The sequence below is a fragment of the Trifolium pratense genome, linkage group LG2, assembly GCF_020283565.1.
Source record: "Trifolium pratense cultivar HEN17-A07 linkage group LG2, ARS_RC_1.1, whole genome shotgun sequence".
NCBI lineage: Eukaryota > Viridiplantae > Streptophyta > Magnoliopsida > Fabales > Fabaceae > Trifolium > Trifolium pratense.
In genome coordinates this window covers 39,712,656-39,733,412 of record NC_060060.1, presented here as the reverse complement: position 1 = coordinate 39,733,412, position 20,757 = coordinate 39,712,656, and the positions used below count along the sequence as shown (strand labels likewise).

Here is a 20,757-nt window from a genome sequence, read left to right as displayed (position 1 = left end):
GAGGTCAGGTGAAAAGAGAATTATTCAATGCAATGCTGGCTAAGAAAAAAGGAGTCGAAGACAACAAACTGAACAAAGTAAATAAAGATCTTGTAGGTTTAGCTTTCTTTATGTAATCCTGCTTAAGGTTTCTTAGATCGTCTCTAACATGATAGGATCTTTGATATTTGCACTCATCATGTATTATATAGCAAATCATTGTTTAAGACTAAATTTTTTAATGCATTTGGAATCATGCAAGTTAGCTTCATAATCATATGAACATGGCATTTATGTTTAGGCTTACATATAGATCATCAAAATGGTTGTAGAAGATGTTTACAAGTCATGCTTTAGAGACCTTACAGCATGCACTAAAATGGGTTTAAAGAAATTTTAACTCATGAAAAGATAAAAGAAATGTCTTAAGGAGCCTCATGAGAAAGTTGTTATTGCTTGAAAGTATGAGCAGTTAGCTATTGTTAAAGATCTCCCCAATGTTTAGGCTTTTCATTCATGACCAAACATATATATTTACTTAGAATAAATTAACACTAACATCTTACTCTATTTCTTCATTGACAAATTAAAAATATATTGGCTACACACAGCAGTTCCATCAAAACCGTTCAGTATTGAGCCACTGCATCTCTAGTACATTATACATTGTTAGTTGTAACATATGAACATTTGATAATGCTGGCCTTACTCTACAAAGGTTTCAGTATATGTTAGCTCTTCTTCTAGCAGAGGAGTTAAACCCAGTATTCAACTGCAAACATACAACAAATTGTACAGCCACATGGTAAAGAATCTGCCCAAGACTTCTAGACATCAATGTCAAGAGCTGCATTACGACTTCAAGGATTACAATCTTGCTTTTGGCCAATGATATAAAGCATTCCTGATATGTGACACAGAATGGAAGCTCAAGACAGCTTTGGGATCACTTGGCATTTACAGTAACTCCAAGCATCGGATACATGCATAATTCATAAGCCTGGCCACAAGACTATCTGGTTCTGGGACGAGGGCAGAAGTCAAGCTGTTCCAAAAATGAAATGTCGATGACTCGTGCAGTATTTTTTCAAGCAGAACATCTTGCTGTACTTTCTCCGTCTCTGTTGTTGGTGCAACAAAGTATCTGTTTGCAGGTTTAATTCAGTTAGGGAACGAGAGCATAAAGACAACACTAAACAAAAAGCAAGGCAGTGTCACCCTCCAAAGTCCAGTTACCTTGTAATGTCCTGAGATTTGATGGGGAAGAAGATATGAGAGGGTTCCTCATTCAACTCCAACCGTTTAACAGTTTTGTTGTCCTTTCCTGTAAACTTTCGTGCAACCCTTGTCAATAGATCAGCACCATTCCATCTCAAACTGTTATCGTCGTATGTCATATAAAACTCTTCCAAGCACTCCTTTATGAACAGACTGCATGGAACAAATAATCAATTTCGCATAATGTCCCATACCAAACAAATCAATTTAATTGCATTTTAACCTATTAATCTACCATTCAAATTTAAATTAGTTCCATAAAAGTACAGTAACACACGATTTGAATCAGAATGTTCATAAATTAACCGCAATTTGATGACATGATATTTCAAATCTATGCATATTTGTAATTTGGTTGTATCTAAAATTCAAGATCTTGCAAAGTAAAATCTCAGATTCAAAATTTGTATCATTCGCTCAACCTCATATTGAAGCTAATGAACAGAATCCTACTTTCTAGGCTTCAATCATGTAGCTATGAGACTGTTTCTTAGGAGAATTGGTTTTATCAGCCATCATATCATCCCAAATAGTAGACATAACCACATTTTTTTAAAAATTATTAGCCGACAAATTTCAGGAAAGAAGTAGTATAAATCCCCATACTCATAAGATGCATGGTACACAAGCTGTTGGAATCCAAAACATTATCAGCCACATTTTAATTTCTTTCTAAAATAGAATAAAATGATTTTATTTTAAAGGCTTAAATATGTTGTTGGTCCCTGTAAATTCACGTTTTTTTTGGTTTTCGTCCCTGTATTTTTTTTTAAAAAAATAGCCCCTGAAAGATCAAGTCCATTTGGTTTCAGTCCCTAACGTTAGTTGCTGTTAAAAAAACACTGATTTGGCAAACAGAGTTACATGTGGCACTTGATGGCATGACAATTGATGATATATGGCGAAAAACTTTGTTGAGACATGTATAGGAGGACTAAAATAAATAAATAAAACCCAATATTTTCAAATCACATTCATCTTCTTCCTCCTCTTTCCAGAAAGCTTCTTCTCCTCATCTCTAAGTCTTCCTTTTCAATATTCTTCTTCAACCTAAATCCCAGGAAACTTCAACCCCAAAAAAAACTCAACATTAATTTTGAAAATCAATGTTAACCTAAAATCCAATGAAAGATTTGGGGTTTGGATTTTGAACAAAAAAATGGGGCTTTTGTTTCCTCTTCTCTGTTACCTAACCAGAAAATCTCTTTCAGAAATTATAAGATTCCACCATCATCTTCTTTTGAACCCCTTTAGTTTCAATCATTTAAAAGAGCAAAAAACATGAAGAAAAACAATCAACACATAAATTCATTAAAAAAAGCCATTATGTAATGCAACACTATGATTCAACCTACAAATCAACAAGAACCAGGGAATCACAATTTGAAGAATGAGATGGTGTTGGTGGTGGATATACATTTGGGAGAGATATGGGGTTTGGATTATGAGAGGGAGATGAAGTTAATGAAGATCTCTTATGTTCCTTAAGTTATGACATTTTTGATTAAAAATGTAAGAGAGATGAGATGGAGTTTGAAAGGGGGTGAATTTTTGGGTTCAAACTTCAAAGACTATGGAATTTTATGAGTTTATAGAGATAAAGAAGATCTAATACAGTGGCGTCACTGCAACCGGGTAGGAACACTCATCATTTCAATATTTAATTGTTTTCTTCACAAAGTTTAAGGCTTTTCCTCTCACTGTTTCATAAAACTTCAAAAAAGAGCTTCACTTTTGGTTGGAATTTCAGCCATGGTAGTATCATTGAACCCTTTTACTCATCGTGGAACATTTGGGGTGGTGGTGGTAGGAGGAAAAAAGAGAAATGAAGATGAGCAGAAATAAGAACAATGAGAGATGGAATCTTGCTTTGAAGGAGAAGAAATATGGACAAGAAGAGATGGCAGAGGAGAGATAAAGAAAAAGAGATCGAAAAAATTTCATAATTGGATTTTTTTTTGGATTTAGTCTTCATTCAGCCACTTCAACATGCCACTTGTCCGTTAATTGCCACGTCACAGTGTGCCATGTGTACCTCCGTTTGCCACGTCATCTTTTTGTTAACAGCAACTAATGTTAGGGACTGAAACCAAATGGATTTGATCTTTCAGGGGCTATTTCCATAGAAAAAAATACAGGGACGAAAATAAATAAAAAAAGCGAACTTACAGGGATGAACAAGATATTTAAGCCTATTTTAAGGGATTGGATCTCAGTCATTAACAATTTTGCCATGTGTCATATATATGCAATGTAATGGAGATCTCTATATTCTTACGTGATGGAGAAGATCTGGACTCATAATGGAAAATGTATCCAACTATGCATCAACTAAGCCTAATCTCATTAATTCATTAATTGGGTTCGGTGACATGATTATACCATACCATAGCCAATGGGTGTTATAAAAATAGATATGAGAAAATAAAGGATGCAATTCTCTCAATGATCAGTCCATTATAGAATCATTATTATGAGACGTTCATGATTGTCATTTTAATAGCTTCGTTGAATATCATGTTTGCAAAATGGAAGCATAGGGACCACACTAACAATACCTGTGCCTGCCAAAAGCCATCACAGCACCATTCAAAGAACTTCCAGCAGAATGATCCTCCATACCAACAGAATTATTAAGGAAAGAAATTGGCTTCAAAACTATGATATCAGAGTCTAGGTAAATCCCATCATACCTGATAAAACAGAACCCAATGTCAATGACAAAACATATCCCAAAATCTAAACATCATAACAGTGTTATCAATCGCGAATTGTGGAAAATCACTATTGAAGTAGCAACTAGCGCTACGAACAAATGGTGTAAGTCGCATAGTGTTGAAATAAGTCAATTCTGTTAAAAAAAAAAATTGCATACAAATAAAAAAGGAAATGGAGGCAGAGCATGGCTCGTAATTGAAAGGTTTATGTATTACGGTTTACGGTGAATATAGAAGTAATATTCAATGATTCTTCAGTTTTTCTACTAGAAATTACATCATGTTTGGTACACATGTAGATACTTCAGTTTTATTATTTTAAGAAACCCTAAATTTTTTTCCCCACTATTGCCGCAACATCAGCTAGCAGAAACTGAAATAACGACCGTTGTTGCCCTATGAGATAAACTATAACGGTGTTGTGGTTTTAATAGCGGATACATAAACATCCGTTATGTTAAAGTGCTATAGAGCATCACAGGTTTGCCACTCTTTAACAAACACTGCATCAGAAATAGTCAACTCATACAGCAAAGCTGAAGGAAACACCATCCTTCCACAAAATCAGTTTACAATTACAAACTAAGCAATTAATACATACTAATACTAGCCAAAACAATCAAGAAAACTTACTTATACAGTGCTGCAAGACGAATAAGCTCACTGTAATGAGTGGAATAGAACTTTGTCTTTCGCCATTCAAACCAAATAGAAGAAAATATATTTGCAGGCGTACCCTCCAATAACTGGTCAAGATTTGGCATAACAACAGCAACATTGTAGCTGAGAAAACAAAATCCTTATTCCTTAGCTAAAAATGCAAGATTCAAACAACAAAATAACACGAAATTGAAGAAATGACATAATTACCCGTCCTTGACAAAGCTATCTTTGAAAAAATCAAGCTCAATTGTTTCAGAGAAAACCACAACACATGCATTAGGGTGATGATATAACAAACTCTCGAGACCACGCTGATACCGAACAGTGAACATCCAAGGAGGTGAATTCCACACCATAAAAACCCTCATGACACATTTACCCTTTCTAAAAAATGCATCCATGAAATCATTGAATGACAAACGCAGTGGCAAATCAGGAAAATAACCCCAATTATTACCATCAGCATATATATGATGATCATGATTATTCAAAAACTCAGCATCACCATTATCATTCAAAGTTCTACGTTCTGTTCCACCTTTAGCAACGGTTGTTATTTTACCGTTGTTATTAGTGTTTTTGTGAGATGAAAATGGAACTCTCTTGAACTCACTGATCCACCATTTATGAACAATTTTGTCACCTCTAGTGAGTGTAGAAACACCAACGGAATCAGGATCTTGAAGCAGAGGATTAAGCATTGGATTAAAAGCTTCGAAACTGGATTTCAACATTTTATCTTTTTTGAGAAATAAACTTTTCTTATCGAACCATTCACCCCAAATTTCTCTCAAGGAAGGTGATTTGAGAAGAAGCGCATCCTCGATCGACGTGATGATTGTAGCTTTACGTCTAACGTCATCGTCGAGAGGAATGTCGTCGGAGCTGAAAGCGGACTTGGAACGATCTTCTGGTGGAGAGAAAACGGTGAATTCGTCGGTGGTGAGTTCGTTGGAGAAAATGTGAGGGTTTTTGAAGGATCTACGAATGGAGGAAGTGATAGGATCGAAGAAGTAAGGGGAAGGATTGGTGTAAAGAGGTTGTTGTTGTTGTTGATCGAGGTCAATGATGTCGAGTTCATCGATGGGATCGGAAGTGGATAGATCGGAGTCGTCGGAGATTGTGTCGGAGAGAAGAGTGCGGGGGGTGGTGGGAGAATGAGGGTGGGAGAGAGAAAGGCGAGAGTACAGGAAAGAGACTGATAAAAGGAGGAGGACGGCGGAGATAAAGGCGCATAAATAGGCGCCGTACGGTGAACGGCGCCGGGAACGCAACATTTTTGTGGTGTTTGTGTTTTCCTGTATTTGGTCTAACTTCAGTCTTCGTTTTGACTTCTCTTCTATCCCATAACTCAACTGTGCTGTGCCTGTGCTGTTATTCCAAGACAGTCAATTTTATTTTTATTTAAACAATATATAAAATTAATTATTTTCCATTTTTTTTAATAACTTTTTTTTCTAGAATATTTTTTTTTCCTCTTTACAGAGAGTTTTTCTATAGAAAAATTATAAATTTGTTTAACTATTTTAAAAATTTTGAATTTTTTATAGATAGGGAGCATGCATGTTTCGGGTGCATTCTGATGAAAACTCGACATACTTTGATTTTTCACCCAACATGCGTAACATGTTAAGAAGCAAAAACTTAGCCAAATAAACTTTGAGATATTAAATTTGGTTGACTTTTTTGCACGTGGCAATAAAAGTTTCAATGGTTTAGAGAAAAAGTTTGAAAAAGATTATATTTTTAATAAAAAAATAAATAAGCGTTGAATAAATCATTTTTCTCCGATGGTCGCTCATACTCTAGGGTTACATATTCTAAAACTAGTCATTGACATCATGTTCAAGGCAAAACTCAACAGTTTGCTACTATGACAGGCACTATTCCAAGACTGCGGCGGAAGTGTTTCCGTGTTCATCCAAAACTCAACGGTTTCGAAGGGGTGGCGGCGAAGGAAAGTGGCGACAACGGTGGCGAGAGAAAGAGGTAAAGGTGGAAGACGGTTGTATCGGTGAAACAAGAGGAACTTTTCCAGTTCCCTATTTCTCTCTTCTTTTTTTTCTATCATAGCAATCCTTTTTATTTTTGCCACATGTCACTTGGTTGTGCAATCAAGAGGGATAAATCGAGCATTTGCAAATGAAGCGAGGCTGCACTCCATAAAATGTTAGACCCGCCCGCATGATTTTCGGTACATAAATAAGAGAGAAGACGTTCGAAATACGTACAATGTTAGAGTTTTTTTTTATGAATGTTAGAGTGAGTTTTGTTAGCTCAGCAGTACTCATACTTTATATAGACATAAGTCACTATGTTTGAACTAGTGGTAAGGAGTTTGGGTAGTACGTTATTTGTCATGCGTTCGATCATCAACTCATTGTAAATCAAAAAAATACTTTATATAGGCATAGTTAAATAGGATTTGGATCCTTTTATGCTTTCCATTTAGCATCAATCTCAACAATTCATTTATTTTTTCTCTTTCCTCTATCTAAACTAATTATTTTTTTCTTCTTTATGAATTCATCACCCTTGGATAAGAAAAAAAGAGAGAAGACCGGACCAAAAGAGCATGAGAGGATCTAAACCCAGCTAAATACCGGTTTCGTATAGTGTATACGTAAAATAAATCATCGGTGACATTAATAAAAATCAGAAGAGGTATAAATATACTACTAGTACTTACAATTGGAAACGAAGATATGTTGAACTTCAAAAGAAACTTGTTAACAGAAAACAGATAATAAAAAATGAAAATAACAAAAAAAAAAAAAAATTGGATTTTGTTGAGGCTAAATCATTACAATGATTACAAAATACAGGCTGCACTACATGAAGGGGACATTTTCCTCATTGTGCTACTAGTACATAACAGGTCAATTAGATCAAATAGAAACCACCAAATGGCCGACGTAACCAACAGGCATCTTAAACTCAGATCCAACACTGCATCATATTCATGGACAGCCACATGTCTATCTTCATAAATCATGTAAACGGATAGAAGTTTGAAAATAGCAAACTGCCAAGAAGAATATATGTTGCAGAGTATGCCCATATCAGGTATCCCCATCTAAGGTATTTTGCAGGATATGTCATTATATATGCAGCAAACCAATAAAGAGGAGGGCTGGCAGACAAGAAACGAGTTGCCACCTGTTATATATGAAATTCCCAGTAGTAAGAATTAAAATACTTCAGCTATTCTCAAGCAACAAAAAGATTAATATAGGAATTGACTGAAGATGTAGTGGGTAGTAAAAGTGGCAAGACAGAAAATAGAAGAATGAAAATGAAAGGCGTGTCCGCACATTTTTTTTGTGTTAACCCTCCGGTTCCTAGGGGAAGGGGCCTAGTAATCCGGAGTTCGGCCACGAGGTAAGTAAAGGCTGGCCAAGAAATTATTCCACCCAAAAATTGAACCTGGGCTCTCCCGAATGATCCATGGTGAAGCTCGTTAACTACTTGAGCCCAATGACTTAGTTGCGTGTCCACACTTTTTGAGTCCAAACAGTTTTGTTAAATGCCGGCCATGGCATGGCGGAATTTTGAAAAACTGCCATATTTGTGAAGGATATTTGTGAAGGGATGCCCACCATGGCGGTGCCATAGGCTGAAATGGCGTGTTTATATGGCGGATTTTTGACTTCTGTCATTGACATCACTGTGTTCAAATAATATGGCCATTTCAATTTTCCCACATTCACTTCCCCAATTGTACTCCACTAAGGACACCTAATGTCAAGTTAGAATATCTAGGCAACATCCAGGACCATATCTCCAAAATGAGATGATTAACAAAAGTTCATGTTGAAACTCGTCTTCAGTAAAAAAAAAAAAGGTTGAAACTGGTCCATTTCATTTCTCATATAGTCAGTAACATTATAAACAATCTTCAGTAAAAACAAAAAGTTGAAACTGGTCTGTTTCTCATATATTCAGTAACATTATAAACAGAAGTCAGCAAGACCGTTGGCACTAACCTGTACATGCATGACAAGAAAAGCAGTGCCTGCCATGAATCCCAAGTGCAACACAAACGGGAGAACAGATGCAGACAAGTAACCCGACCTGGCTTCTGGCTCAGACTCTATGGGAACATTAGAAACGTCCCCTTTGATTATGTTCTTCCTCCTCCTAACATTGAAATGTTCTGTTACGGAGTGAATAGTGTTACAGTTGCAAAGATCCATTATATATGCGAATGGACAAGATCATAATTCATATTGCCGAAGGGCCTGTTTGTCCTGGATTTTTTAGTTCTGTTTGTGTGTTAGCTTTTCTCAAAAACCATTTTGTTAAACATGATTTTTCTGCTGAAAATAAAACAGCTATTTTGATTAGCTTTTGAAGAAAATCATGTTTAATAGAAGAGAGAGAAAACCACAGTTTATGGTAGCTATGCTTTTTCAATCATATTAATCAAAAGCTATTTTAACATGCATAGTTTTCAACTTCCATGATTTATGCTTTTTTTAAAAGTCTCTAAAGAACAATCTCCAGATTATTTATATCAAAATCACTTCTATTTTAATCTATAACAAAACAAACAGGCATTAAATGAGGCAGAGTAATAGATTAATTTAAAGTGCATCTTATAAGTGCACATATATCACCATACAAGAACGACAAGCATTACAACACGAAAGACTTTGTGATAGAATCAGAAAATAGCACCACCACATAGAAACTGTCAAAATAGAAATAATTGTGATCTGCCATTTCTAAAATGACAATGTATCTGTTTAACAATTATACCTTCGGTTCTAACAGAGGATTTCTCCACAGTGCCAGCTACTTTGGACCTTAAAAGATCCTCTGACAAAAACACAACTCCACAGCTCTTCTCTTCAATAGTAGTGTCAAAACCCAGGGAGTAAAAGATCTGAGGCCTTGACTTAGCATAATGAACAACTGAGTAAAATGCCAGAGAGAGTATTGGAGATGCAAGAAGGAAGTTAGGCAACTGTTTCAGCTGAAAATATCTCAAGAAACCTACATTCCTGGACAACCATAAATTAACAACCTTCATTGGAACATTATATTTTTTTTTTTTCTTTGACAAAATTGGAATACAATATTTAAACATCCAACTTTACAGAATACAAAGAAAATGCATCATAATAGCATAACTTCAGAAAAATAAATGAACAAGAACTTAGAAAATGGACATACCAATAATGACTTTGAATATAATTGTAAAGCAGCGGTATCCTTGCATTACACCACGGCCTTCTTTCATCAGGAAAACGCCCAACACACATATTGTAGTAGCCATAAGCCTGGAAGGCTACAAATGGAGCAAATATACATATACTGCGTAAAGCTCCAACAACAGCAATCTGCAATGCCAACTGGCGAAACAACAGAATCAGTCAAAAATTCTAGTTTATATTATGGAGTAGTGATGATTGATAACTTTTTTTATCTTTTCAGTTGACATGGATATCAACTCTAAAACATCTACCCTAACTAGTGAGTGATGTCTGTGTCAGTCTATAGCACATACTAGTTAATAAGACCTAAATTAATGGAGAAAAATTAATACTAGCAGTTTAAGGTATATTTACTTCATACTCTATAACCAATTACATGTGAGAAAATTACATAGCTGCAAAGAACACTTAAACTTATTTCTTCTTCATTTTTTATATATTTACAATATCCCATCCAAGTCCCAACCCCTCCCGCTCCTTCCATCCGTAATATCATGGGCATCCAGAATCCTTTTAAATTAAATTTAGTCATCAAATTTCGAAATTATGAAGAAGCATATATAGTTCTTAAAAACTGGTAAAAACTAGCAGCCATGTTCACTGTAAATATGCAAGTGCCAGAAGCAGTTCATTCAATCAAGAGCCCAAACATAGAAACAGAAGATAAAGCAAAGAATGGAGTTTAACCCATCACCAATATGCTACAGGGTTCAGTTAGAAGTATAAAGCCATTGCCTGAATGCAAATGATAATTTCAAACTATGCTTCCAAAATCATTTCTCAACAACAAACAACACAGCCACTTAATTAACATGTCAGGAAATAACATAGAAGCAATTAACTCACAGTAACATTCTTATTGTGAAACAAGGCATGATAACCCCGATGCATAGTCTGAAAACAGATATAGCCAGCATTAAGAACTCCATTAGACCTTGCACAGCCAGAGAGAGCCAGAAGAAGAACAGACAAATTATTTTTTCCAGATACAAAGTAGTACAGTCCTCCAAGACTAAGAACAGCATACAAACTTTCCGAGTATCTACAATTCAAACCAAAAACAAGACTAGACTAATCAATATCCAAATCACAAAGCAACATTTAAATATTACAAATCGTATAGAGTAAAAGGGGCATACATTTAAATATTACTAATCAATGTCGGTGTAAATTTATTTTACAGTGACAACCAATAAGAACTTAACTTTGCTACTTCATACAATCAATTTTAAAATACAATCAGCACCCATTTGGATTTGACTTATTTGAGGTTATCTACTAGCATAAGCACTAATGAGACTGTCTCAGAGAGCTTGTTGAAACAACTTATTACATGTCCATAAGTTGCTTTCAACTTATTTCCATAAGCTATACAAAATAGATTATGTAAACAACTTATAGGGCCTATTTGGATAAACGGCTTATTTGCAGTTTATAGGACAATCACTTATCATAATAAGCGCTTACGTATAAGCTAACAACATAAGCTATTTTTATTTTATAGCAAAAGATAAATATAGATTATTTTATATATGCTACAAGCCATTTTCATAAGCTACATTAGAGAACTTATGAAAATAAACATAATTTTTTTTTATGAAAATTGCTATAAGTTGTTTTCATAAGTTTTCCCAAACAGTTTCATAAAACTAATGGCAGTAGTTAAGTTCAAATAAGTCAAATATGCCAATCCAAACAGGTCCATAGTCTACATGAAAACAGTTTGACTTATTGATGTTACTGTGAAAGTTACACTGACAGTGTGATCCAATTAAACTCATAAATAAAACACAAAAAAAAAAGAGAAAATTACATTGATGAATAAAATATAGAAGCAGGATTAAAGCAGAACAAAACCGTAGCTCGTAATGCAATTTCAGGATCCTTCAAGATAGCAATAGAAAGTCTGTGGAATTTACAACAACAATGGAAACAAATCAATTATAACACAACATTAATGAATAAATAATATGAACTAAAATGAAAAAAATGAATGAACCAGTAATAGTAGTGAGTACCTGTAAAAGTAAAGAGCAGCGAGAACAAAAGCGAGATTATTGATTAAATAAGCAGAAAGAGCGAAAAGAGATCTTTGAGGAAGTAAAGAAGAAAGAATTGAAGGAGATAAGAAGGAAATGGAAAGGGGGAGGAGAGGTAAAAAAGCGTAGGATTGTTCATATTCGTAGCCACATTGAGCGGAGCGAACAAAGTAAACGGAGTCCCAAACGATGCCGTTTTCGATAGCGGAAGCGATTGGAGAACGGTGAGTGTTGTTTGGTGTGGCGGCGACGGTGGTGGTGAGGCAAGGTGGGTTTAAGGATGCGGAGGTGTCGTAAGGGGAAGCTAGAGTTCGGAAGAAGATGATTAGGGATATTAGAAGGATCCTTGAATATATTGCTGATTTTAATACCAATGTTTTGTGATCGTTATTATGATGATGATGAGGGTTTGATGTTTGAACCATTTTGGAGTTGGAACTCAAAATGAAGATCAAATCAAATCCAATTAAATCGGATGTGTCATTTATTCATTGATTTTTGTTTTAACAGGCAACCGGGTCACCTGATTTAATGAATTTTTTAAAACTGGTGATGTGGCAATTTTCCTTTTTTTTTTTTATTATTTTTGTTAAGCACATTAGTGATTAGAATTTCACATTTTAAAGGTAAATAAATGGAAGTACTATGGTTCGAATTCTGATCCTCATCCTAAATAGAACTGCGTGAACCCACAAAACTGGAGGAGGAGGAGGTTGAGAACGATCAACAAAAACGATAGTTAAAAAAACCTGACTTTACCCCTACACAACGGTGATGGCAGCGGATAGCCCACCAACCGCCATTGAAGACCATTAACAAAGCAACGCATCCAACGCGTGAATATCTGACCAATTAGCAAACACCTCAAGGTTTAAGGCCGCGGTGGCGCATGCGGCCAACTTCCCCATATGAGGTTGGTGGTTGGTGCAGCCATGACAGGGAAAGTACCACCACCGCGCTGAGCTACATTGTGATGAGATATGAGGGTGGAAGGCAGAGTTTATGGGTAGTGGATTAGAAGGCAGCAACAACGAGGAGAACATTTCTGTATGTTAAGGCAACGGTCCAGTGCATTAATTAGTTGTAAAAACACTTTGGATGATACTATTTGTTATTTACATATGGCATGTCCGATTCATGTTAATCACTTATTTGTAGTTTTTTTATTTATTTATAATCCACCTTTAATGTTTTAGAAATTTGTGTACCATTTAATTGTTGCGTAATTGTTTTTCTTGAACTTTTGCCCTCTTTGTATCAAAATAAATAAATAAAAATGTTGTTTTATAATATTTAATTTAGTCATTTTCAATTATAACATGTCTTTTTGAACCCAACATACACAAAGATCAGATTATTTGCACAATCATAAACAACAAATCATAATCATAAATTTATAATTAAAATGAGATTTTTTTAAAAGATAGGGTATTGTGCTAAATTCGTAGAACACGCGGGAAAATGGATAGAATGACAAGTAAATTTCTTAAAATGGACTTGATCTAGCTCCTTGCAACATTGAATAAACTTTCAATTTGGCCTATGAACTATCAACTTTTCTCCAATTTGATCCTTAAAAATAAAAGTATGCTAAATAATCTCTAAACTATTAATAATTTATCAATTTGGTCTCTGAACTGTCATTTTCTCTCATGTTTTTAAAAGAATTGAAGGACTATGGCTCTGTTTGGCAAAAATAGCGGATGACTGATAAGCTAATTTATGACTGATGACTGATAACTGATAAGCTAATTAAAATGTTTGGTAAAATTAACGATTCAATCAAGGATAAAGGTAAAATGACATAAAAGAGCATTCATAATTAATAATAATGTTTTTATTTAAAAATATTTAAATTCAGTTATTTAATTTTTAATTTAAATTTGAACAGTAAACAATAAATTAATTTTTTTATAAGAAAACAATAAATTTAAATTGTATCAAAATGAAGAAACAAAACATATATTTTAGTAAAAAACAAAAAAGAGAACATATATTTTAGACTTTATAGTACGGACCAAAAAAAAAATTGAACGAAACTTAACTAATAATAAAGGATAAAAAAAATTGAACGAAACTTAACTAATAATAAAGGATAAAAGTGGGTTTTAATTAAAATAGTAAGGGTAAAAGTGAAAGAAAAAATATAAGCTATAAGCTCATAAGCTACTTGAAATAGTGTCTGAAAAATAAGCTATAAATCAGTAAAATAAATTGAAGAGAGATTGATAATTTAGGGACCAATTGATGGTTTATTCGTCTAACATTATTTGTTGGAAAATGCTAAACAGTGCCCCCGGGGCACTGGTTAAGCATCTTAAAATAGAAATTCTGTCTCGAAATGCGTGCATTCAATGCCTCAAAAGTACAAAAAGTTGTCTTTTCAATATAAATTTTATTTTTCATTTCCTTTTTAGGTATGCTTAACAAGTGCCCCGGGGGCACTGTTTAGCATGACCCTTATTTGTTTATGCAAAACAGAATTTAGAACTTCAGTTTTATTTTCCTTGCATAACAATTCCATCAAATTTAATTGTACCGGTGTGAAGGTTTGTTTCTTATTTATTCCGAAGGAGAGAGCCGTGTTCTAGGTGGCCCAGCCTTGAGACAACAGCTCACCACAGGCATGAACAACTAAAATCCATCAAAGAATTACTGAAGAACCAAAATCATAAATGATTCAAACTAAAAAGACCACAAGTGTAATTAATCTACTTTCGTTATAAACCGAAACATAAGCCAAAACAATTGTTCTTTCCACATTCGGGGGGAACACTGTCTAATGATACCTTTGGAAACACTATGCCAACACCCAAATGGACATTCAACTCAAAAGCTAATAGTTGTAGCTTTGGAACAAACGCAAAGCAACACTGTGACACACTGACACTAAACAAGAAGAGTCTCCAAATACACTAAAATGAGTAGTTCCTAAAGTGAAGAAAAAGAAATCAAGGGTAGATACTTCAGCTACCCATAATATCAACCATTAATTAATTCATGAACGATTGATATTACTCACTTTACTTGGAATGCTCACTTTAGAGAAATTGAGATACTTCTACTACTAACTACAACCTCTACCATCTGTAAAAAAAGAAAGAAAAATAAACTACTACCTCTTCAAAATAACAGTATCTCTCACATTCTCAGAACGTTCCTTCACATGTTTCTGAACCTTCTACCAGTCCATTGAGTGATGGCATATGTGAGCTCTCGATGAACACTCAGCATCCTTTGTCCACAAGTAGCAATTGGAGCATTACATCCCCGGAGTGTTGAAAAATTGACAGACCCGTCTTTAACTTCAGCAGGAAAGAAGTTGTTGCCATCTTTTTGAAATTCACTTTTCAGTATCACAATACCTCTGTCAGCACATATATGATCTTTATCGAAATGGTGCTCTTGACAAGTTGAATGCCATGATCATGTGCCTAGAGATACTGATTCTACCTGCAAGCCTCAATGTGACAAGAAGTTTCAATTGGAGCTTTTTCATTACCAGAGTTACCTAAATATTCAGATCCATCTTTAGCTTCAATGGAGAAGGAGCCACAATCTTTTGGCATTTCATCATCGGCATTGATACCACGGTCAGCACACATGATCTTATTTGCACAATTTTCTAGACAAATTGCTTTCAATGATTCATTCTCCAGAGTTGTAGATTTTATATCATCCGTCACACATGAACCTTTCTTGGTATGAGAACTCCCTTCTTTGCAAGAAGCTGAAGACAAAACCTTTTGGTGATTTTTGCTATCGGCACATTCTGTTCCATCATTTAATGGACGAAGGGTGCCAATGTTTGCTTTTTCTTCACAAATTACATGCAATGATTCTGTCTCCAAAGATGCTGATTTTACATTATCCATCACACATGAACCTTCCTTGGTATCCATCATACATAAACCTTCCTTGGTATGAGAACTCGACAAAACACTTAGGTGATTTTTGTTATCCACACATTCCAATCCATCATTTAATGGAGGAGGGGTGCCAACATTTGCTTTTTCTGGATAGATTGCATGCAATGATTCCGTCTCCAGAGATGCTGATTTTTCATTATCCATCAAACATAAACCTTCCTTGGCATGAGAACTCCCTTCATTGCAAGAAGCTGAGGACAAAATCTTTTGGCAATTTTTGTTATCCGCACATTCTGATCCATAGTTTAATACAGGAAGGGTGCCAACATTTGCCTTTTCTTGACAAATTGCATCCATCGATTCCGTCACCAGAGATGCTGCTTTGACATTATCCATCATAGATGAACCTTCCTTGGTATGAGAACTCTCTTCATTGCAAGAAGCTGAGAACAAAACATCTTGGTGATTTTTGTTATCCACACATTCTGATCCATCATTTAATGCAGCAAGGGTGCTAGCGTTCTCTTTTTCACCTCCTTCACTGCAGATAAATTTTATAGCATGACTACTATTCTTACCTTCAGAATATGTTGGATCAATGATATTTTGCACTTCAGCCTCTACTTTAACACCATCATTACCACTTTGCTTCACCAACGTACAGCAGCTTTCAATGACATCTTTATTACAACTTCCATTCGGCAATGGTAGTTGTAAATTTTGAGAAGCGCCATGATCATTATCTTTGTCTTCAAAAGATGCACTCTTGTTGAAATTAGGCCGGACCAACTTTCTTCTCTTTTGTTGAACAATCACCAAGTTCTCACTCTTTTTACTCTCATCGGAGCTTCTCTCAATCTCATCAGTATGTTTCCTCACCTTGCTTCGACGCTTGAAATCAACAAAATCTACCTCTTTGGCTTTTGTTTTAGGACTGCTTCCAGTCACAGTTGTGGAATCCGTATTTAGATCTTCCAAAGCATTTTCCGAGGAATCTCCCGTCTTCTTTTTCTTCAGACTAATGATTTGAGTTTTATTCCTCAAACTTTCATCCTCGCTGTGTTGTAAGACAGTTTCGGAGAAGTCTCTCTTCTTCCTTGGACTACTGATTTGAGTTTTATTCCTCAATTTGTCATCCTTGTTGTGTTCCAAGGCATTTTCAAAGTGATCTCCCTTCTTTCTCTGACTACTGCTACTGATTTGAGTTTTATTCCTCAAACTTTCATCCTTTTTGTGTTCCAAAGCACTTTCAAAGCAATCTTTTTTCTTCTTCTGACTACTGATTTGAGTTTTACTCCTCAAACTTTCTGCAATGTCACGCTGACTAGGCTTTGGCTTTCTTTTTGTCATCGAGTGGTTGTGACTCTGACGAACCATTTCCATCACGTCATCAACTGAAGTAACGAAATCATACTCATCATTTTGTGCATTGTCTCCACTTTTTCGTTTGTTAACATTCTGCGCAAAAGATAAACGATCAAACACAGTACTTTTTCTCTTTGGATGGCCATGATTGCTATTTTGAGAATCATCATAATATCCAATATCATATCCACGATCCATTGGATCATCATATTGGACTTGAAAATGATCCGCATTTGCAAAAGGAACATCAGGACCAAGTGCTTCATTTTTCTTTGGTAGTGTTATCTCATGACTCGGATAGTTTTGCAATGCCATGGGATGAACATTATTGTCTAAATATGATTTATGGTTATGGAACATCGAAGAAAATGGTTCATGTGTCCTGCCACTATTTCCAATATCTGAAGCCGGGATAGGAGCTGGCGAAGACTTTAAGGAAGGAATGTAATTGCAAGCATCATATAAAGCAGATTCTGATGCCAACTGGTCAGAATTTTGAGTCTCATTGAAAGGCATGCAATCCCTGTTACCGCCGTACAATACAGAATTTGAAAAACAATCACCAATATTCTGCCATTTGTATCTGTCTTTCAGTTCCGTATGCATCACTGAATTCCTTCGGCAGTTGGTTGAAGGAGAAACTCTACCTGTCATTGACTCAGAACCATTATTTCCAAAAGATGATAACTGTCTGGCGTTTAAGCCAGGAGCATCTGAATTATACAGCATAGAACTCTCGTCTCCTTGTGTTGCACAAGTGTTTAAATGGAATGGGTGAATCATATCAGAAGTTGACCTGAGATGATTTTCAACCAAAGAATTTTGCTCTAAAAAGGGCTTGCTGTAGAAGACAGGCAGATCAACATTGGAATCATGTAACCCATGAATATCATCTGAAAATACCATCCTCTTATCCGTCTTTCTTAAGTCTTCACCCATCAACCTATCACTAATTGGTGACCTGCCATCACCGTGAACTCTAAATTTATCAGATGGCATTTTGGAGTATCCACCTACGGTGTATGGCCTGCGGTGTGTACCCATATAATCTTCGTTTTCATGGGTCATAAACCTGCTGTCATCTTTTGCTGCCAAATAATCACCAACATATCCATTTGCAGTATCCAGAGTGGGATTGGCAGCATAGTTATCCATATAATCTACATTGTTGCGTGCAGCAAATCTGTTTTCATCATTTGAATGCACATAATCACCAACATATCCACTTGTATAGTCCATTCCAAGCTCAGAAGACCTTCTTTGTTTGTTTACTAAAATATCCTCCGCACTGAATCCATTGTACAGTGTAGAATCTCCTTGGTAATTACGCATCAAGATGGATGAATCATTGTCACCCAAAACTTGGTCATTTTGAACACTTTCATCGAGTATTCCATGGCCAGCAGATCTTCCAACTTTACCTACCGGGTACCGTTCTGATTTCATATCATCTGTTCTAGAAATATGCCTCCTAGGAATCTTCGGCTCTAGCTTGTTCATGCTGAACAAATGTAGAAGTTTATAGACCTGAAAATAGCTCAAAAAACATACTGATTCAGATAACCTTTTAAAAAAACTTTTTCATTTCAGTGAAAACCAATCATATGTACAAGTGCAGACCTGATCTTCGGATAGCCCAAAGTGAAACTTGCTTGATGTAAAGTAATTCTCTCGGATTGCATCTCGGAATATCCTTTCAGGGAGTGGCTTACAATCCCAAATTGTAACGAACTTAACCTAAAGCAAAAAATCAATGGAAAAGTAAGACAATAGTATTAACTAAAAAATAAACAAAAATTGTTTCCTGCACTCGGAAACAAAAGAATATCGTACACTCCCTAAAATTCATAAAATTAACCAACCAGGTGTTCTCACCTGAGCAGGATATGGCACCCCTAACGAATTGAATGCCTTAGGAACGATATTGATACCACCATCACAAGTAGCCTTGAAAACACCATGTAGTAATCTTTTCTCATATTCAAATAAAAACAAAGCCGACCCAGCTTTAATCTTCTCGACAAAGGAGATATAAGAAGACGGGAGCCCGAATAATCCCCTGTGGAAACATTCTCTTTTGGATCCACTGTTTGACATAAAGATTGCACCAAAATCCGGATCTTTTCCACCAGCATTGTTGTGCTTACCCATGAACCCCATCGGTACGGTATTTCTATAAACTCTATACTATACTATTCTGTCAAATTAGGATTAAAAGAAGAAAAAAAACATGCATTGCATACTTACAGTCTTATCCCAAATGTTCTTCGCGAGTTTGACCTAATAATCAGTAATTTATCAATTTTCAACTATCAATCATAATTATTTGAAATTCCAGTACTTAAAAATCTGTCAAAACAAATACTAAAAACAAATTAAATATTAAATATATAATATTAAGCAAACGTTTTGAGGATATTTATAAAATTTGAATCAAAATCGATTGACCTAGTTGAAACAAATTTGACCTAAAATACGATTTCGTTTGTGAGCAAAAATTTAAAAAACAAAAACGCCGGTTACAAAAAAAAAAAAAAAAACTACTCCGTAGTATTATCGGAACAAAAATAATGATCGAAAGAAATCAGAGAATTAATTAGAAAAAACGAAAGAGAAAGAGAAAAGATAAGAACATGAAGCGATGAGTAAACGGTAAAGCAGCAAAATCGGAACGGCGCAACGGAAAGTTATTTATTAATATAATATAATAATAATAATAATAACGATGATAATGCGAAAATAGTGTGCGATGATGAAAAGGAAGAAGAGAAGCGAATAGGACGCACCTGTACTAAAGGAGGAGAGGAGGAGGTTTTAGGTTTGGTGAGCGGGAAGGAGAGGACGGTCGGTGGTAGCGTAAAAGACGTGTATGTATTGTATGTATATAGTGGGAAAGAGAGGCACTAAAACTAATAGCCATGGGTTTTTTCTATTTTGTGGTAACTTTGCATATATATAGCCATTTTTTGTTTTTAAAAAAGGTTAATCTTATTTAAATGTGATTGAAAAAGAGATAATTAAAAAGGTAATACAGTACGAATTTCCTTATTAAAATTTTCGGTCAAATTAATTTTCATGTATATCCGATTTTTTATTTTATTTTACAATGTGTTGAGAATCGAATTCAGGACCTATAACATACTATCTAAATCTCTCTTTATTAGATCAAACTTGGTAACTTCATGCATGTTCGATTAAATCATATTAAAGTAGATATTCTAAAAATAAAATAAAAAATTAGTAGCACAAAAGTACGGTTTAGGTACACAATGACCGTAAGTAATGGCAGTTTACATGCAATATTTTTAGCACAAAAGTAACACTTATATGTAATCTTTTAAGAATCGAGTATATATTATGGTGATGTTGATAATCGATGTTACAATATCTTCTATTTAAAATTACAGTTAGGAGTCTGAAATAGGAGAATATTTATCATTTCACACCTCGAAAGAGACGTCTTATTTTTCTTTTTGTTTAAAAACTCGTTCTCCTTTTCCTATTTTTCTCTTCTGTTTTTGTTTGAGATTCAATTGTAAATTTTCTCCAATTGCAAATTTTATCCTCTGGCCTTGATCATATCTATGACTTATTTTTTTTCTGTTTCTTCCGGAGTTCAGTTAAATTA

The 20,757-nt window shown here is 35.0% G+C and overlaps 3 protein-coding genes across 8 annotated transcripts; all 3 read right to left on the bottom strand.

The window, feature by feature from the left end:
* Window positions 1-527: 527 nt before the first annotated feature.
* LOC123907895 (uncharacterized protein At4g19900) lies at window positions 528-6,017 on the bottom strand. Its single transcript, XM_045958345.1, has 5 exons — window positions 4,845-6,017; window positions 4,608-4,757; window positions 3,816-3,950; window positions 1,216-1,410; window positions 528-1,123 (listed from the first exon to the last, which is right to left on the bottom strand). The coding sequence occupies exons 1-5, from the start codon at window positions 5,912-5,914 to the stop codon at window positions 937-939; spliced, it is 1,737 nt and encodes a 578-aa protein (XP_045814301.1). The 5' UTR covers window positions 5,915-6,017; the 3' UTR covers window positions 528-936.
* A 1,384-nt stretch (window positions 6,018-7,401) lies between these two features.
* Window positions 7,402-12,395, bottom strand: LOC123907893 (GPI mannosyltransferase 2). 5 transcript variants are annotated; one of them, XM_045958340.1, is made up of 7 exons: window positions 11,875-12,395; window positions 11,670-11,762; window positions 10,703-10,898; window positions 9,816-9,994; window positions 9,399-9,643; window positions 8,624-8,793; window positions 7,402-7,796 (listed from the first exon to the last, which is right to left on the bottom strand). In XM_045958340.1, the coding sequence occupies exons 1-7, from the start codon at window positions 12,318-12,320 to the stop codon at window positions 7,629-7,631; spliced, it is 1,497 nt and encodes a 498-aa protein (XP_045814296.1). In that variant the 5' UTR covers window positions 12,321-12,395; the 3' UTR covers window positions 7,402-7,628. The 5 variants fall into 5 exon arrangements, with proteins under 5 accessions (XP_045814296.1, XP_045814300.1, XP_045814299.1 ...); XM_045958344.1 differs by lacking the exon at window positions 7,402-7,796 and having other exon boundaries at window positions 8,628-8,777; window positions 11,875-12,379; XM_045958343.1 differs by lacking the exon at window positions 7,402-7,796 and having other exon boundaries at window positions 8,770-8,902; window positions 11,875-12,379.
* Window positions 12,396-14,571: 2,176 nt separating this feature from the next.
* LOC123907892 lies at window positions 14,572-20,058 on the bottom strand. Of its 2 annotated transcripts, XM_045958338.1 has the most exons (4): window positions 19,916-20,058; window positions 19,005-19,409; window positions 18,750-18,866; window positions 14,572-18,656 (listed from the first exon to the last, which is right to left on the bottom strand). In XM_045958338.1, exons 2-4 carry the CDS (start codon window positions 19,287-19,289, stop codon window positions 15,345-15,347), a joined length of 3,714 nt encoding a protein of 1,237 aa, XP_045814294.1. In that variant the 5' UTR covers window positions 19,290-19,409; window positions 19,916-20,058; the 3' UTR covers window positions 14,572-15,344. The 2 variants fall into 2 exon arrangements, with proteins under 2 accessions (XP_045814294.1, XP_045814295.1); XM_045958339.1 differs by having other exon boundaries at window positions 19,005-20,053.
* Window positions 20,059-20,757: the final 699 nt, after the last annotated feature.

Excerpts from the sequence above, each read along its gene's own strand:
- LOC123907895 (XM_045958345.1), bottom strand. The coding sequence starts at position 5,914 with ATGTTGCGTTCCCGGCGCCGTTCACCGTACGGCGCCTATTTATGCGCC. Across the intron at positions 1,411-3,815 it reads ATGGCTTTTGGCAGGCACAG|TCTGTTCATAAAGGAGTGCT; the intron begins GTATTGTTAGTG and ends TGTTCCATGCAG. Across the intron at positions 1,124-1,215 it reads AAATCTCAGGACATTACAAG|ATACTTTGTTGCACCAACAA; the intron begins GTAACTGGACTT and ends ACCTGCAAACAG.
- LOC123907893 (XM_045958340.1), bottom strand. The coding sequence starts at position 12,320 with ATGGTTCAAACATCAAACCCTCATCATCATCATAATAACGATCACAAA. Across the intron at positions 9,995-10,702 it reads TTCACAATAAGAATGTTACT|TTGGCATTGCAGATTGCTGT; the intron begins GTGAGTTAATTG and ends TTGTTTCGCCAG. Across the intron at positions 8,794-9,398 it reads ATCCTCTGTTAGAACCGAAG|AACATTTCAATGTTAGGAGG; the intron begins GTATAATTGTTA and ends ACTCCGTAACAG.
- LOC123907892 (XM_045958338.1), bottom strand. The coding sequence starts at position 19,289 with ATGGGGTTCATGGGTAAGCACAACAATGCTGGTGGAAAAGATCCGGAT. Across the intron at positions 18,867-19,004 it reads GGGTGCCATATCCTGCTCAG|GTTAAGTTCGTTACAATTTG; the intron begins GTGAGAACACCT and ends TTTTTGCTTTAG. Across the intron at positions 18,657-18,749 it reads TTGGGCTATCCGAAGATCAG|GTCTATAAACTTCTACATTT; the intron begins GTCTGCACTTGT and ends AGCTATTTTCAG.